Source organism: Carcharhinus amblyrhynchos, chromosome 14 (assembly GCF_965287045.1).
Source record: "Carcharhinus amblyrhynchos chromosome 14, sCarAmb.v2.hapA, whole genome shotgun sequence".
Lineage (NCBI taxonomy): Eukaryota > Metazoa > Chordata > Chondrichthyes > Carcharhiniformes > Carcharhinidae > Carcharhinus > Carcharhinus amblyrhynchos.
Window position 1 is genome coordinate 38481303 of NC_137337.1, and position 19057 is coordinate 38500359.

At 39.0% G+C, this 19057-nt stretch overlaps 1 protein-coding gene across 7 annotated transcripts in view; it reads left to right on the top strand.

The window, feature by feature from the left end:
* Positions 1 to 19057, top strand: part of samd4a (sterile alpha motif domain containing 4A) — a 195265-nt gene that overhangs the window by 80992 nt on the left and 95216 nt on the right. For 6 of the 7 annotated variants that reach the window (XM_080202731.1, XM_080202729.1, XM_080202734.1 and 3 more), the window contains one exon: positions 13139 to 13402. The exons of the other annotated variant lie outside the window; for it this stretch is intronic. In XM_080202731.1, the coding sequence (XP_080058857.1) occupies positions 13139 to 13402 (264 nt within the window). The remainder of the gene's footprint in view (positions 1 to 13138; positions 13403 to 19057) is intronic. 7 annotated transcript variants of the gene reach the window in all.

A 19057-nucleotide genomic window follows, 5' to 3' on the forward strand; every position in this document is an offset into this window, starting at 1 on the left:
TTGCATATGAAATGACTAAATATTCAGGTAATGTGAAGGTTATGTTGAGGCAAAATAACAATTCGTTTGCATTCTAAATATGGTGTCGATTTAAAGTCGTTTACAGCAGCTTTACACTAATGCTTGATTTGTAGAGTGTAAATTGGATATGAAGAGCTAAACTGATTCCTAAATATAGCGAGCCTTGCTCCTCGAGTTTTATTTTGCTCCACTTTGTTCTGGTGTCACCAAGATCCTGTGAGCCATATTTATACTATAGCTGTTGTCTTGGTGTGAAACTAATAGTCTTGGAGTAAAACTGCACTAATGTTTCTGTTGTAGTGTATCCTCGGGTTGTGACTTCCGCTGCTTTAGGTTTGAATTTATAGGCAAGTGGAGTCAGTAATGTGGAATTCCTGTTCTTTGCTGCCAGGAGAGAACTGGGGCAAATTTTGGCAGTTTTAAATATTGCTGAGATCTATGGAGCAGGTCTCTAAGCTGATGGTGGTGTTATAATCCCCACAGAGACCAATAATTTTTAAAATGATGCATGAATTTTCCAGTGACCAAAGCAAAGGATCAAGATTTCGTCTTAAGATTTTTATGTAATAAAGTAAAATAGACCTAAACTAAATGTTACTTAAAAGACAAGTAATATACTGAAAATCCCAAGCTGCTCCAGTCTTCAACAGGATCTCTTTTCACTGTCCTACCAAGGTGAATTTTCTATTGTCCCTTGAGCAGAATCAAATTAGTTTCCAGAAGCAAGATATTTCTGACAATGTCTTGGTCTTTAACTCTCCTCAAGCCTTGTTTCTTCAAACTGGAGACCTATCCTCACCAACACACTGCTTGGTGTTTTACACAAAACTTACTTCCTGGTAAAGGAGTACTTGCTTTTGGGCTTTTTTCCCTAAACACTTGGTCTGGCTGTTTCTGAGAGGCTGTAAGAACAGCCTTGCAAATTTTAATAGGTTTCCACCTGGCCCTCTGTCCCAGGTCACATGGGCTTGTCTTCAAGCAGATTTCATCGGCGGGCATGTGGCACAACTAATTAGCAACTCCGCTATCATTGTATCATACAACATGTAGTTTTGTGAACTGTGAAGAGAGTAGTGATGGACTTCAAGAGAATATAGACTGGTGGAATGGGCGGACAGGTAACAAGTAAAATTAAATGCAGAGAAGTGTGAAGTGATAAACTTTGGCAAGAAGAAAGAGACAAGGCAATATAAATTAAAAGGAACAAAGACAAATTGGGATATATGTGCATAAGTTTATTGTAGCTGTTAGAGAAGATTGAAAAGGTGGAGTAAAAAGGCATATGGAATCCTAGGCTTCATAAGTAGAGACATAAGAGAGTAAAATTATAATTACCTTATTCTTTTTAAATCACTGGTTCGGCCTCCAGTAGTATTTTGCCCAATTATGGGCATTGTGGTTTAAGAAGGATGTGAAGATCATGTAAACCTTTGTTCGCTCTCCAAGAATGCTTCCAAGCTTGAGAGAATTCAGTTAAGCAGATAGATTGGAGAAACTGGGGTTGTTCTTAGAGAAGAAAAGGTTGAGAGGGAATTTAGTAATGGTGCTCAAAATCATGAAGATTCTAGACAGAGTAAGTGACGAGACACTTCCCATTTCTGGTTAGGCTTGAGAACCAGAAAACGCAATTGAGGGCAATTGGCAAAAACTTCTATGCAATAAGGATCTGGAAAGCTCTGCCTGTGTGTCATAGATGGTCATGATGTGGAGATGCCAGTTGGACTGGGGTAAAAACAGAAAGAAGTCTCACAACACCAGCTTAAAGTCCAACAGGTTTATTTGTAGCAAATGCCACAAGCTTTCGGAACATGCTGTTCCTTCGTCAGGTGGGTGGGAGTTCGGATCACAAACAGGGCACAAAGACACAAACTCAATTTACATGCATAATGATTGGAATGTGAGTCTTTTACAGCTAATCAAGTCTTAAAGGTATAGACAGTGTGAGTGGAGAGAGCATTAAGCACGGGTTAAAAGGATGTGTTTTGTTTCTAGACAGGAAAGTTAGTGAGATTTTGCAAGTCCAGGCTGTCCAGTTGTAGGGGTTACAGATAGTGTGACATGAACCCAAGATCCTGGTTGAGGCTGTCCTCGTGTGCTGAACTTGGCTATCAGTCTCTACTCAGCAATTCTGCGTTGTGCCGTGAAGGCTGCCTCGGAGAACGTTTACTCGAAGATCAGAGGCCAAATGCCTGTGATCGCTGAAGTGTTCCCCAACAGGAAGAGAATGTCTTGCTTGGTGATTGTCAAGCAGTGTTCAGTCATCCATTGTTGTAGCGTCTGCATGGTCTCCCCAATGTACCAAGCGCTGGGATATCCTTTCCTGCAGTGTATCAGGTAGACAACGTTAGCCAAAATTGCAAGAGTATGTACCATGTACCTGGTGGATGGTGTCCTCACATGAGATGATGGCATCCATGTTGATGATCCGGCACATCTTGGCGATTGCTGTGGTGTGGTGGCCACTATTCTCCTGAAGGCCGGGTATTTTGCTGCAGAGAATGGGTCTGTTTGAGGTTGTGCGGTTGTTTGAAGGCAAGAAGTGGGGGTGTGGGGATGGCCTTGGAGAGATGTTTGTCTTCAAACAACCGCACAACCTCAAACAGACCATTGTCCGCAGCAAACTACCCAGCCTTCGGGAGAACAGTGATCACGACACCAGACAGCCCTGCCACAGCAACCTCTAAGACGTGCCAGATCATCGATATGGATGCCATCATCTCAAAGGAGAACACCATCCACCAGGTACATGGTACACACTCTTGCAACTCAGCCATTGTTGTCTACCTGATATGCTGCAGGAAAGGATGTCCCAAGGTTTGGTACATTGGGGAGACCATGCAGACGCTACGCCAATGGATGACTGAACACTGCTCGACAATCACCAGGCAAGACTGTTCTCTTCCTGTTGGGGAACACTTCAGCAGTCACGGGCATTCAGCCTCTGATCTTCAGGTAAGCATTCTCCAAGGCGGCCTTCACGAGACACAGTGCAGAGTCGCTGATCAGAGACTGATAGCCAAGTTCCGCACACATGAGGATGGTCTCAACCAGGATCTTGGGTTCATGTCACACTATCTGTAACCCCCACTACTTGCCTGGCCTTGCAAAATCTCACTAACTTTCCTGTCTGGAAACAATACATGCCCTGTTAGCCTGTGCTTAATGCTCTTTCCACTCACATTGTCTATATCTTTAAGACTTGATTAGCTGTAAAGACTCCCATTCCAATCACCATACGTGTAAATTGAGTTTGTGTCTTTGTGCCCTGTTTGTGCACAGAACTCCCCCCACCTGATGAAGGAACAGCGTGTTCCGAAAGCCTGTGGCATTTGCTACAAAAAAAACAAACAGACTTTAAGCTGGTGTTGTGAGACTTCTTTCTGTGTGTCATGGACACAGATCTGTGTCTATCTTTCAAATGAAAATTGGATAAACACGCAGTAAAATTTGTGGGACCTCTTGGGAAAGGGAAGTGGGAATAACTGAGTTGCTAAGATCTGGCATGGACAGACAGAAAAGAACAAACTTTTCATTTTGTACTAGAATCATAGGTTAGACAATCAAGGTGGTAGAAGGTGAACTGGATAAAGCTTTGTCACCTTTGTCTAGCAATTCCTATGCTCTACTCAGTAAAATGTCCCAATGTCCACATTCCCAATTGAATATGATAACATATTTTACACCATCATATTCTACTAACTGTGATAAAAATCTGACCATAGTTAAATGCATAGAATAAATTCAATAAAGGACTCCTCTGCATTTTAATAACAATCTTCCACCGTCAAGATTTTACACTCAAAAACATCCGAATCACTTAATCCTACCCCACTTTCAAATGATACTTCAAAACCCACCTTTCCAACTTGCCTTTAGTCATCACTTATTTTTATTTCCTGCGCAGTGTCTAATTTTCTTCACCCTTGTCTGGATTTAGATGCTCAGCTACTCATGGTAGCCAGTTCAAAACATCAGTTTTATTTTGTCAAAACTGTTGACATGTGAATGTGATTATCAGTGACCTGTAAATTAAATAAATTTATTTTCTTTGGTACAATTGACACCTAAAATCAAAATAAGGTTAGATTTGATTCTTGGTTTTCAACCTTTTAAAAATTATGAAGGCATTCATTTGGGTTGTGGAAAATCAGAAGTACCAAATTCTAGAAGTAATATTGTGAAGCAATTAAAATGCAGTGATCTTTGAAACTATTGTAATAACATTGCTCAGCTGCATTAAGTTTACTGAAATTTTGTGTATTGTTTGTTTTAAGCAGTGCCTGATTACTACGATAACAGACCTGGCATCTTTAATTGATACTATTGACACTAATGTTGAAATGGAAAAACAAATAAACATCTCTACAATACTACCTCTATTTCCTGAGCCAAATAATTCCTAATTGGTAAAAAGAATTTTAATGACAGATGCATCTTTACACCTACTTATCAGAATCGCTCAACGACTGTTCTGATTTTTTAACCATGATTTGCTCCATTTCATCAGGGAAATGTGGGACGTATTTGCTTAAAATGCAAGTTATTTTGAAAAGTTTTGTGATTGTGCATTTAATAAATGTAGCACATTATGTTCATGCTTTGAAAATGATTGTACATTGCTTTTTATTGAAGAACACATGAATTGAGATCTTAGAATGTGTTCTAATAAGAAAAAATTTAAGAGCAATAATTGTTAAAAATATATTTTGTATGTGTCAGGACAACTTCTTTTCCTTACTAGTTCAGAACTTGTTCTTGATGAGAATAATTATGAGCCAGATAAATGGTAACTTTGAAGTGCACATGCGTTATTATCTTAACCTAATAAATGAGTCACCTTACTCATTTTTTTGTGGTTTTGTGAATATGTCAGGAAATAGTACCTTGTCATCTCCATTCATAAGGTTTTCTAACTTAACTATTGACCTCAGATTTCTACATGCAAAATTCTGTTATTTGGTCTTGTTTTAAGCAAATTGATATTTTCGTAATAATAGTGGGAAATCATCAAATCTACCAAAGAGCAGATCACAAATAGCAATAAAAATTGCTAGAGAGGAATTTGTGAAACTAAAATCTTATGTGGGATATCCAATTGTAGAAAGAGTGCCAGGAACCAAAAAAATACTCCAATGCAGCCTGACGTGTTAGTTTTTCAAAACTGGGATTTGTAATGTAACACAATTTACATTTGTAAGATAGTAGTTTTGTGTTTGCAGAGTCATCAACAGCCTTTTCTGTCAGTGGCTTTCAAAGCTGAGGCTAAAGTTCAAGGAGCTTTCACAAGCTAAGGCTCTGTCAGAAAATGTTAGTGGAATTCAGTTCCCAGAATAGTGGCAGTAAAATAGCCAGGAAAATATTTGGTAGCGAGTTTAATCAATACTGCTTTGATATTTTTGGAGCAAATTTATTAAGCATGAACTCCAATCCAGCTTAAAAAAACTAACATTGCCAAGATGTATTTTTCCTGTTTTCCTCTGCTCGTCATGCTCATGCACACTCTCCTTAATTTCATTGCCTGTCTGTCTGTCTCTCCCCATCTCTGGTGTGACTGCGTGACTGTTCTCACCCTTGACCTAACTGATGTGCAGTCAGTTGCACTTCCTAATGCACATGTGTACACATGGTTGTGGCCACTGGTGCCTTTTCTCACCGATGTGAGCTTTGTTGCAATAACCAGAACTGTAAAGGCTGCAAATACTAAGTTCAGGTGGCATTTGTGGAGTGAGAAACAGAGTTAATATTTGAGGTCAATTACCTTTTATAGGATTTATCAATTATTTTCTTATTTGCAGAGGCAGTACTATATTCCTTTGGGTAGATGACGCTCTTTAAAATTTTAGATGTGTTAAGAACCCTTGGAAATCTCTCTTTGTTTTTGCAGGGGATCACCCCCACAGTAATTTTCAAACCACTGCCCTGTTGCCCTTCATTTATAATGCATTTATTTAGAATGTTCTTTGGGAAGAGAGGATTGTTTGGGCATAAGGAAGGTTGTTATATTTTTTGGGCGGAAGTGTATTGTCAGGAAAGTTTTGGTAAAGAAAATATTCACTTGTTTACTGAATATAGCGTTCAAGTTACTTAAAATTTGTTTTTAATTTGCATTTTTTCACCCAATGCTGAACTTGTGGGATAGCAACAATGTAGAATGCAACATATGCTCTAAGTGTTGCAAGAATATTATTGGTACATATTTCAGTTTAAATATGAAAGTTAATTCAAATAATGTAAATGGACCCTTGACTGCAAAGAAATTCTCACAGTCCTTAAAATGGACAACTAATAACTAGAGTTATTAAAGACAACTAGAAAAAAAAGCATGTGCAGTTCTACGTAACATATCTGAACTCTCAATTGGCAACTGTGTCATCAGGATAGGATGAATATTCTGCATTTTTGCTAAGAACTAAGGTTACTATTTTAAGTGCATTGAAATGACTATGTATTTTTAAACTCTGCATTGGGTTGCTGTAGAGTAGTTCTTAATTTAGTGACCTTGCTGCGCAATTCAGGCAGGGTAAATTATTTGGTCTTGATAAAATGTAATTGTGAGACATTGTGACTTATTTATGTTTGAGTATGGCCTGCATGTAAAAAATAGAGTAGGACAAAATATAGGCTTGGTAATCTAATGTATATACATTTAGTTTGTAGAAAATTTGAATTGTGAATTTCATTGTGTACAAGTGGTGTTTCCACATAAGTAATGTGATGTGAAATTTTGCAGTTGGCTTACACTGTAGAATAACTGTCGGTAGGGAGCCTCACCCACCAGAAGTAAATTCAGGATTGCACTTCATACAATTTTAAAACTGTTTAAAATGAAGGCCAGAGCTTGCATACAATGTGTACCCAAATTTATAACTCATGCTCCCAGTCTGCCAGGTTCCAGCCCCAACTCAACACACAGTCTAGGCATAATTATATTTGGAATGATACAATTTTAAATGAAGGCTAAGCACGTTTAATGTCCTTATTCCTCCTGTTTTTTTTTGAAGTTTATTTAATAATGTCTCAAGTAGGCTTACATTAACACGGCGATGAAGTTACTGTGAAAATCCTCTCATCGCCACACTTTGGCGTCTATTCGGGTGTACTGAGGGAGAATTTAGCATGGCCAATACACCTAACCAGCAAGTCTTTCGAACTGTGGGAGGAAACCAGAGCACCTGGAGGAAAGCCATACAGACATGGGGAGAACGTGCAACTATGCACAGACAGTGACTCAAGCCAGGAATTGAACCCAGGTCCGTGGTGCTGTAAAGCAGCCACTTAAGGGTCTAATTTTTTTAAAAAGTAAAATAATTAGCTGCTGATGATAGAGGTGACAGTGTTTTCTATTCGACAAAAAAAACTATGTAGTTTCTGGTTGCTTGGATGTCCATCTAAAGTTATTTAGTTTATTGTTGAGAACAGTGATGTGTGAATGAAAGTTGTTGTGTTCACATTAAACAGCAAAACTCTTCAATGAAAGTTAATAAAATAAGTTACAACTCTCCTGGTAGTCAGTAGTAAAGAACAAAAATCAGAATCTCAGAATTATTAACAGCACAGGAGGAGGCCATTTGGACCATTTTGTCTTTGCCAACCACTACCCTGCCTTTTCCCCATAGCACTGCACATTTTTCTTTTCCAGATAATAATCCAATTTTCTCTTGAATGCTTTGATTGAACCTACCTCCGCCAAACACTCAGGCAGTGCATTCCAGATCCTAAATATTTGCTGTGTGAAGAAGGTTTTCCTTACGACCCATTGCTTTTTTTGCTACTTACCTTAAATCTGTGCCCCCTTGTTCTTGATCCTTCTACCAATTGGAGCAATTATTCCCTATCTAGTCAGGCCCAGCCCCTGATGATTCTGAATACTTCTGTCAAATCTGCTCTCAACCTATTCTTCTCCAAGAAAAATTGCCTCAACTTTACCAGTCTATCCATGTAACTGAAGTTCCTCAGTCCTGGGATCATTCTTGTGATTTTTTTTCTCTGCTATCTCTCGAGTGTTTCCACATCCTTCTGAAAGTGGCACCCAGGGCTAAACGTAGTCCTTCAGTTGAGGCTGAATTGGTGTTCTAGATAAGTTTGACATTTAACTTGATTATTTTTGTACTCTATTTGCCAAGGTTAACCAGTCACTCAGCTTGTATTGCCACCTTCAATGATGTGTTGTGCACATATAAACCCAAGTCCTTTTTGCTCCCACACCTGCTTTAGAATTATGCCCTTTAATTTATATTGTCTCTCTAACTTGTTCAATCACTTCTCTGCGTTAAATGCCATCTGCCCATTCTACCAACCTGCCTGTTCTGCATTATCCTTCTCGCTGTTCATAAAGTTTCCAAGTTTCTTATCACCTGCAGATTTTGAAATTGTCCCCAATATACCAAGGTTTAGATCATTAATACATATAAAGTGCAAAAATAACATCACTGATCCCATGGGAATCTCACTACAAATCTTTCTTCAATTTGAAAAATACCCATTAACCACTGCTGAGTGTCTCTGTCACTCAACCAATCCATGTTGCTACTGTATTTTATTCAGTGAGCTATAATATTGCTTCATTCTTTCGTGCTTGCTGTTCCAAATGCCTTATTCAGCCACGTTCTGGGTTGTAGTATCCACCTGATATCTGTCATAAGCACACTTTTTGTTCATGTTAATCTCTCCCTCCTTTGTTGTGGGGGGAGCCCTGGATTTGTTTGTTCAGTCTTTCCTCTTAGTGGGAATATATCTTGTCTTGCCCAAACCACCTCTTCTGTCATGGTGCCCATTGTTCAGATATTATTTTGTCTGCCAAACTTTAATTCCACTTGACCTGGGTCAGATCCATTCTTGCCTCACTGAAGTTGGCTTTCCCCAGTTAATTATTCTTACTCTGGATTGTTCTTTGTTTTTTTTCCATAACTAAGTTAAACATTATGACACAATGATCATTGTCCCCTAAGTGACACTTGATCCACTTGACCCATCTCATTTGCAAGAATCAGGTTTGGTTATGTCTCCTTTCTCGTTGGACTGGAAATCTACTTTTGTATGAGATTTTTTTGAACAGACTCGAAGAACTCTTGTCCATCTACTCTTTACACACTGCAACCATCTCAGCCTATATTTAGATAATTAGAGTCTCCTATTATAATTACTCTATCATTCTTGCACCTCTCTGTAGTTTCCTTGCAAATTTGTTGCTCTTCATCTTTCCCCTAATTAATGGTCCATAGATTGCACCAAGCACCTATTTGTTCCTTAGCTGTAACCAAATAGATTCTTAATTCCTCTGGGACAACCTCTCTGTCCAGAACTACAATGGCTCCTTAATCAATGTTACCATCCCTCCCCACTTTGCTGTCTTTTCTGAACACTGTATCCATGAATACTTAATGCACAGTCCTGCCTTTCTTTGAGCTAGGTTACTGTTAAAGCCACAATACCATATTTCCGCTTGGCAGTTTGTGCCAGTAATCCAAATCTTAATTACCACACTCCTCACATTCACATACATGTACAATAACTATATTCGTTCTTTACTTTCTCTCTTACACCAAATCCAACTAAGACCTTACTGTTTCCTTTTGGCCCACTCCTATCTAAAATGGGACAGTTCCCTTCTCTAGCACTGCCTAACATTCTAACATTTATGCACCTTACTCCCCTTTCCTACTTCTATATATTATTGCTCACCGCCTTTGAATTTAGTTTAAATTCTCCCCAACTACACTAGTGAGAGTCCCCCTGAGGACATTAGTCCCGGTCCTGTTGGAGTGCAACTCATCCCTCTTGAATTGATGCTTTCTACTCCAGAATCTGAGATTCTCCCATCTGCACCCTGCTTCAAGTGACACACAGACTCTCACTATCTTATTTGTGCTGTAGCAAGCACGTGGCACTGGAAGTAATCCAGAGACCACTACCTTTGACGTTCTATTTTTTAACTTCCACCTACACTCCTAAAAATCTGATCGTACAGCCTTAATGCCTGCCTCTGTTGGTACCAACATGTACCAAAATTTCTGGCTACACTCTCCAACCTGCCAAATACCCTGCCCCCTCTCTATGATGTCTTTTACATTGGCACCAGGGATACAAAACATCATGTTGGATCATGATGTGAAGACTTTTACAGAAATGACTGTATTTTCCAGTGACTATGGAATCTCTGATAACTGCATTTCTACACTTTGCTGCCCTACATGTATAGTTATTGGTGTCATGGTCTGGACTGCACTCGTTCAGGGTATAAGTCCCAGCAGTCTCCAATGTTGAGCATCTGTTTAAAGGTGACACACCCTAAAGATTCCTGTACTTTTTACCTCTTCCTATACTTCCTGTTGGCCATCCACTATCTTGAACTCACTGCCTGTGTAAGTCACCATATGCTGGAATGTATAAGCTAGAAAGTTCTCATCCTCCCTGATAACAACACAGTGACTTCAGCCACCTCTCAAGCTTGGAAATCCTGAGCTTTAGCTTAGACACTGCTATTGAGCGATTATTAAGTCTACAAATGGATAACTATCAACCCAAAGTTGAATTGAAATTTATTGAAAGAACTGGTGCTTTAAAATCACTGTGTGGCGGGTAACTAAAGTATGACCACATACTGTCGTCATTATTATATTAATTGGGTTTTTAATTATATTCAGGTGGAGGATATTAATTGGAGGCTCAGTTTTGCTCATATACATAGAGTAGTTTAAAAGGGTCGGAGCTTCACAGTACGTAATGTGTGTTTCTGCAAATAGAAACTTTTTAAATGTATAATGACTATGCTCCAAATCTATCCTTCGCCTGGCTATCTGAGTTTTGACACATGCCCCATTGCGTGTCATGTTACAATCATGCAGATGTAGTGACAACCTACAGAGAGTGATTGCATCCAAACTTATTGCTTGCAAAACAGAGGGTGATAAAGGAACAACGCTTGCAAAAAGGCATGCTGTAGCTATTGTAGTCACTGCTGTCAACACATTGTCTTGTCAAATAACAATTCTAAAGGTTTTTGGTTTCTGTTCTTCATCTCTTTTTAGCAGAGCAGCATTAATGGACTGGTATTAGTTGCTATTTTGGGGCAAAATATAACAATGGTCTGAATGCTTTAAACTGTAGCTTTGGAATGATTTGAGTGTTTCTTGGCTCAAAGATGGAGATTAACATTTGATTAGAATATGCACCATTCTTTGTTTCATTGCATATTTAAGCTACGTAATTAGAAATAGAAAAGATTTTTACTTTTCATGACTCGTATGAAGAGATCTTGTCACTGCTGCTAAATCTATGCCAACAAAATAAATAAATTTTGCTAAGTTATTTTTCAATGTGTACAATTAAATAACGTAAATAATGGCTCTGGAGTAAATGAACTGCATGTATGTAGAAAAATAAAGCTTCAGGCTTGGATAGACATGGGGTGGAATTCTCCCATCCAACTGATGACAGGTTTGGTGGTGGGCGGATGTGGTGAATCTAGCAGGAACTAAAAAGTCGGAAACACGTTGGCATAAAATCCAGTGTTTTTCTCCCAATGGTGGATTGCTCTTCCGCTGGCTGGTACATATGCCTTTTGCATTAACTTGCATCTGAAGAATTCTCATTAAAGCTTATCACGATGTGGTCCTCCAGTCACCAGAGACTTTGGAGTGGGTACTGCAATTTTCTGCCATAGTGTTACACTGCTCTGGATGTGCTCCACCACTCTGCTGGGGAAGACTGGTACTGCTTCTGTTACCATGAGCTAGTTTTCATAGACAGCACTGTGCTGCTGGACCAATGGACCCTCTTGTGTCACCAAGTTAAATCAGTATTAGGGTATGGGATTGGGGAGTGAAGGGGTCTCCTTGCCCCGATACCACACAGCAGTGTTTATCAGGACAGGGTTTAAAAATTAATTCCTGGGATGTGGGCTTCATTGGATGGGCCAGCATTTATAGCCCACCTCTAATTGTCCTTGAATCGACTGGCTTGCTAAACCATTTCAGAGGGTTTTTAAGAGTCAACCTCCATTGCTGTGGTTCAGTAGTCACATGAAGGCCAGGTCAGATAAGGGTAGCGGCTTCCCTCCCTGAAGGACATTAGACAATGAGATGGGTTTTTACAACTATTGACAATGGTTTAATGGTCATTAGGGTCTTATTTGCGGACATTTCTAGTGAACTCAAATTTCTTCATTTGCTGGGGAGGGTATAGAAATGTCCCCAGAGTGTTACTCTGGGTCTCTGGATTACTTGTCCGGTGACAATATCACTCTGCTATCACCTCCTGCAGTACCGCAGGAGTCATGTTGCCGCAGGTCTGAATTTCAACCAGGGTGTGGTATGAGGTCAGGCCTGGGTGGTGAGGGGGCAGGTGGTGTGAGGGTTCATAATGGCAGGCTGAGGGGCAAGGAGGTGGATGATGATCAGCAATGGAAGGCAGAGGGAAGACCCAGAGGAGGAAAGCCACACCCTGACAAGGCTGCGCAAAAAGCTTACAAACAAGGGATCAAAGGGATTCCACATCCTTTATTGGAAAAGTATGCATGAAGACCAGATGGGCTGGAGAAAGTGATATGAGTATGCTGGACAAGTATTGAAATATGGTGCCAGGACCTTAGAAGCTGAGGGTGAGCAGACAAATCAGCTGCCAGGAAAGTCAGAGGGATCTTGCTTGTGCATAAACTTTCAAGCGCAGAACCTGGCACAGAGCCACACAACTCCGGCGGGAAAGTGCCACCAGAGTCGCCCGCCACCACACTTAGTCTCAACATGGGAGAATTCTGCCCATTATTCTAACCTTCAATGCACTTCTAAGCTCAAGACCAATTTTGCATTACATGCTTCTCAAGCTCTTTCCATCCAGTGTACAGCATGTTGGGGGAATATTAGTGTATTATATGGATAAGGAAACCACTGACAGACTTTTTAATATCACGTGTGTAACCAAGCAAATTGAGCTTGAGACCACAAAATTTAAATCCCAATATTAGATTGTTGCAGGATTAAAATTTCATGAAAGCCATGTATGATGAAGACAAAAGCATGTACGTGTTTAAAACTGACACAGTGGGTAGGCTTAGGGATATTAGACTTTGACACTTAATTGCTTTCAATGAATAACTATTCTGTTATAATATGTTTTCTAGTTCTCTCAGGCCAGACACACCACAGCCCTCTGAAGCGTTCAGTATCTCTTACCCCACCAATCAATGTGCCAAATCAGCCTCTAGGTCATGGATGGATGTCCCATGAAGACCTGCGAGCAAGGGGACCTCAGTGTATCCCATCAGACCATGCTCCTCTCTCCCCACAGAGCAGTGTTGCTTCTTCGGGTAGCGGTGGGAGTGAGCATCTTGAAGATCAAGCAGTGACACGTAATACATTCCAAGAAGAGGGCAGTGGCATGAAAGGTGGGTAATTGTTGTTAGAATGGTGTTGACTAAAGGAGAATATATAATTCCAAACAAATAGTGAAGAAAGAGTGTTCCTGTTGTACTGTTAACATTGCTGATGTATTGCGGTCACCAATACTACAGTGAATTTTTGTAGTAAGGTTTTTCACTGTAATGTTAACTTGATTTAAAAAAACCTTCCCAGGATTCCATAACTCTGAAATCAGCCACTGAATTTTGTGTTGCTTGTCAATATGATTGTGATTACAGTTCAATTCAAATTTGGAAATATTTGAGCAGAAAACATGTAAAGGTGAATCAGTGAATACTTGCATAGCTAAGCCTTAAGTTTTCATTGCTGCCAATAGTGATAGTTGTTTGGTTCTTCAAATGTGATGTGATAATGTGGGTTTTTATGCTTCTATTCTGCTTTACTGTTTCAGAGAAAAAAATGGTCAGTTTTTTTTTGTATGTTCAGATAGTGGTAATAATAACTCAAATGCTAAATGGAGCAGAGTAAAGAAGAGGCATTCTTTCAGATAGCTGCTCAAGAAGATACTGTTCTCATTAGATAAAGTGCAAAATATCAGGCATACTATCTTATAGGCATTCAATCCAGAAAATCAAGCACCATTAGTAATAATATAGCAGTACACTATTATTATAACAGATGCTTTTTTTAAAAGTATAAGAGCTGATGTTGATTCTAAGATAGAAAGAAAATCAGAATGAAATTTAAAATGGACCGAAAAGGGATCTGTATTGCAAAGAATTATTCAACTCTGGAGAGGTGGAAAATGAAATTTGCTTTATATGAAGTTAAAAAAGATTCTGTAACATGTGTTAAAGATTTCCTTCAAAAATTAATCTCAGAAGTGTTTGTATTAACCTCCAAGTAGACATTGAATAAAGATCTGTCGTTGACTTGAAGTATATTTGACCGTTATTGAAAAGAGCAATTTAATATTAAACTTCATGGTTATTAGTTAATGGTTGTTCTGCCTTTCAGAAAGAATAAGATATGCTTAAATTTTAGCTCTGCTGTGGATCCAGTATCTCTGGTAATTTTAGCTGATACTTGGCTACAAATAAAATGTTCAGATCTGTTCAATGCTGATACTAAGTTATACATGCTGTGTTGCATTTTGGTGTCTTTTAAGAGAACAGTCGTTTGTTTTGTGGCTGAAACAGAAGCTAAATTGAGATCAAGATTGTGTTTTATTTAGTTGATAAATCTGGTAGATATCTCAACTTGTGGCAGTGCCAAAATAACCATTCAGTGGTCAAATGACTTGCACCTAGTATCCAACTGCAGAGGCTGTTTGTGGCCAGTGACCTGTCAGCAAGTTGTTTGTTACTGTGTACTGCTTTCTTGCCTGACTCAGCAGGATGGTCCACGACAAGCAAGCCCTGATGACTTATGTGATGATATGCACCCAGTTCAAATAATAGTCACCCCCAAAATATATAATTGATGAAACAGCTGAATGCTTAAGAAATCACAAATCTCTCATCTTTGTCAGACATTGTATCAGCTGAGAGTCAAACTACCCAAACAATGCAAACTTTGCAATAGACTATACAATCTTAAAATGTTGGAAGATAACATTGAGCCTGATAAAAGACAAACCAACAATGAGGGGCCACTATGTTTTTTTTCAGATAGAACATGTGCAAGAATGCATACTGTTGATTTGTGCCCACGTTGAGCACCCTCACTTATTACAGTCACCTTGAAGAACGTTTGATTAATTCCATTCTAATGCCTAGTGCCACAGTGCTTCAAAAAATAAGTAGACGTCCTTCTTGATCTGGGAGATTTGCACTCAGAACTGAATGTTACTGAAGGTTTCAATCGGAAGTGAGAATAATTCTTGCTGCTTCAGAAAATAAATATTTTGTGTAGTGACGTTAATTTTTCTCTCAAGATTGCTTGTAAATACTAAAAACACCTGTGTGATTTCAACATGTATTACAATTTGGAATGCCTATACTGAAGATCTTTTGTTGCTATCTTTAAATGACTACCCTGATTTCTAGCGCCACCAACTAACATACACATTCACATTCTGGTGGAGAACATGAATGGCAAAGGTAATGGGAGCCCAACCCCAAAGTTACTGTGGTCGAGGACTATTTCTGAGAGATAGGATTTGCGTGATCATTGGATAATAAAGTGCTGAACTACTTTTTTAATCAGTGAAAGTTAAGCAAGGACACTGTTGCTGGCGTATTGAAGGAAAGTTGGGATAATGTTTGTGGGACTTCTTCACCTTATGGACAAAGATAAATGCTGGTGGTCCAGGTTTTAGATTTGAAGATCTAAAGTTCAAATTCAGATTGCTTGGATTGTAAAAGATGTTCTAAAGCCCGACATCTGATGCTCACTCCTACATAATTAATAGTGCTTAGCTGTGAAAGCAAAAAAAAATCATTAATTATTTTTACTGTATGAACGAAATAGGTTACAATCTAGAGTGTAAGGCAGTAGGACAGACTGGTGAAATGCTTTTGCTTAAAAGAAGTTCTTGCATTTAGATGTTTGTTTAATCATGTATCTGAAAAATGCTTCACATGCAATGAATCGTTTTAAGTGCAATAATTGTTCTATAGTGTGAGAAGAGTAGGAGATGAATACATATTAGTGTGCCTAAGTTCGGACATAGTCTTAGTACTGGCAATTATCTGCCAGGATGCAAAAAATGGCTAACTAATCCTGGTGTGAAAAGTTGATGCTGCATATTAATATTTTTGTACTGATTCTGTAATTGCTTGGAATTGTCCAACTTTATACCCCTGGTGGGAAATGAGTCACTTCAGGATTAATACCCCAGATAATGTATTTTTGGAACTAGGTTCCCTTGTGTGGTAAACTTGTTTTTCCTATCCTGAGTTCAGTGGGCCTGCAATTCTCTAGGCTGTTATTGATGTTTTGTGCCTCTCTAAAGCTCCTTGGGACAATTTTTATTGTTTAAGGTGCAAATTAGCAGTAATGGCCACCACCAGGACAACCACCTGTCTCCATCTCCCCTCCCACTTTCCAAGCCTGGGTCAGTTGTGGAATCTGAATGAATAGGTTTGTCGGTGTGTCAGCATTCTCTTCCTTTGACTACAGGAACCTGAAAATGAATGCTCTAACTGGAAGTAATAAGCCTATCTGTTGTATATTTTGAGGACTGAATAAGAATTAAGTTTAGTATTGTATTTATTTATTTATCAACATCTCTCTCTTTCTCTTTCTCTCTGATCTGCAATTAAAAAACTCAGTGTTCGTGATCCACATAGTACAGATTGGTCAGTTTAAGGATAATAAACATATTGGTAGGTTTATTTGGTGGGTGGTACTTGAAACATGCAGAGGACTGGTGCACATGACACAAATATGGCCGTGAACAGTTGGGGACAGCAGGCTGGAGGGGCTGGTGGAGAACATGAATGGCAAAGGTAATGGGAGCCCAACCCCAAAGTTACTGTGGTCGAGGACTATTTCTGAGAGATAGGATTTGCGTGAAAGAAATCACCTTGGTGGGGGAGGTGGCTGAGACAATGAAATTTTTTAATGTGACAAAATGGTAGAAACACTGATTTGATGCAACTTACAGTTTGAAAGTTATTCTTTGCGCTAAAAGCGAAGATTCATTTTGGAAAAAGCTGGCAGGCGAATTAAAATGCATTAGCCTTGATTCTATTGACGAGAAAGATTTGGTTTTGATTATTGTCACATGTATACAGTGAAAAGTATTGTTTCTTGCATGCTATACAGACAAAGCGTACCATTCATAGAGAAGGTAAGATAGATAGTAACATATTCCCTCCCTAATGGCATTGTGGGTCAATCCACAATGTGCAGACTGCAGCATTTCAAGAAGGCAGCTCAGCGCCACCTTCTCAAGGACAACTAGGGATGGGCAATAAATGCTGGTCAGTCAGCAACACCCAAGTCCCATGAATGAATTTTAAAAAGTCTATACCCTGCAGGATGCTGGCGAATATAAGCATCTTTGCTGCTCCGAGAATAATGAATACATGCTTGCACGATCTGCTACTGGTGGTCACCTCAGTTGGACAGTGAAGAAATAAAATCATTTGTTGACGTGTGCTATTTCTGAAAGACCTTGCACTTTGGTGAATCCAGCAATGATGCTGATGCCTTTGGCTCTCTTGGTCTGACTGTCTGCATCGGTTCTGAACTTGATGTATTGGTTGAGCATCCTGAAGAGGGCACCTGTCATGACCTTGATGCAGTGATGTGTAGCAGATTGGGAGATGATGCATATGTTTCCAGTGGACCCAGGAATGAGTTCAAAGCAACAAAAATTCAGGGCAACTGTGACCTTGAGAGCCACTGGCATTGAATGCCGAACAGTGCAAATAGAGCTCACCGCTTCTGTTAATGTAGCATGCAGATCTCAGTCCCCTTTGTAGCTCTCTGCAACTTCCCCCATTAAGAAGCTACACTCCTAATCCCCTATACCATTTGCTCTTGCGTCCATTGGATGTAAACCTGCCTTTTCAAGCTCCCTATTATAGCATGATTATAAACAAGTCACCAAGTCTAATTCTCAACAAAATTTGTATTTCTGTTCTTTGGTCTGTTTTTGTGCATGGACGTCAATTTGTTGTATTTTTCTAGTGAGTAGTTTTGATTCTATTAAAGTCATTGTGAAAGAATAACTAGAAATCCTGTACATAACAAAAAGGTACTAATTAGACTGCAAACATTTTGCAGATCTCCACAGATGAATTGTATCCTATTCTCATTCATATCCATATTATACATTATATAAATGCCACAATCACCTGTCATTCTCTGTTATTTCTTGCTATCTGCATGCATACATATGCCATATTTTAATGACATCTTCCCCTTTTAAACATAATACAAGTTAATAACATCCTAATGTTTCTATTAAATTGATTATTATTAATAGTTTATGACATTGATTTTTATCTTAGATTACTGCTCAAGTCTGGCATCTAATTATTGTGTTTATACCTCATTATTTTTCCAGATGAATGCTAGCATTGCCGAGCAAGCTCACTTAGCTTTTTTAACTTCCAAAAGACATTTTATCTGTCTTCTGGCTCATCATTAGCTAATCATCATTATTACAAGTCAGTCATCATTAGTAAATACCACATACCTTGGCCAATTACAGATATTCTCTGACACCATAGGAACAATAAGTTCTAGCAATTCCTACCTAACTTTCCATGGCCACCAGACCTAACCTCTCATCTGGTAGAATACTTGGCCCATTCCTTAGCTATCTGGAATCACCAGCTTGTCCTTACTCAGTTAATATCTCATTCACTGAGCTGTCTGGTACGCATGCTAAGAGTTATGCTTCTGTGCGTGTATTGTTATAAGGAATGTGGTTCACTTTAGTGGCCTATTTCCCATGTTGCCTTAGAACCCTGTGCCGTTAGCCAAGATGTATGCCTGTTCAATAATAGTTTCAAAAACACATGTTTAAATTCTTTAACTGTGATTATATGTGTTTCTATGCAGACAGTATCTCTGCGAAGTATATATGAGGCAGCCTGTAATTCTTATTCTAAGCTAATCCTCTCTGTTCTAATATTCTTTATAAGTGTTTTAAATCCCAGAGTATTTTGAAGTCCTCTAACAAGATCCTTCTCCAAAAGCACAGTTCTGCAAATAATGATCAA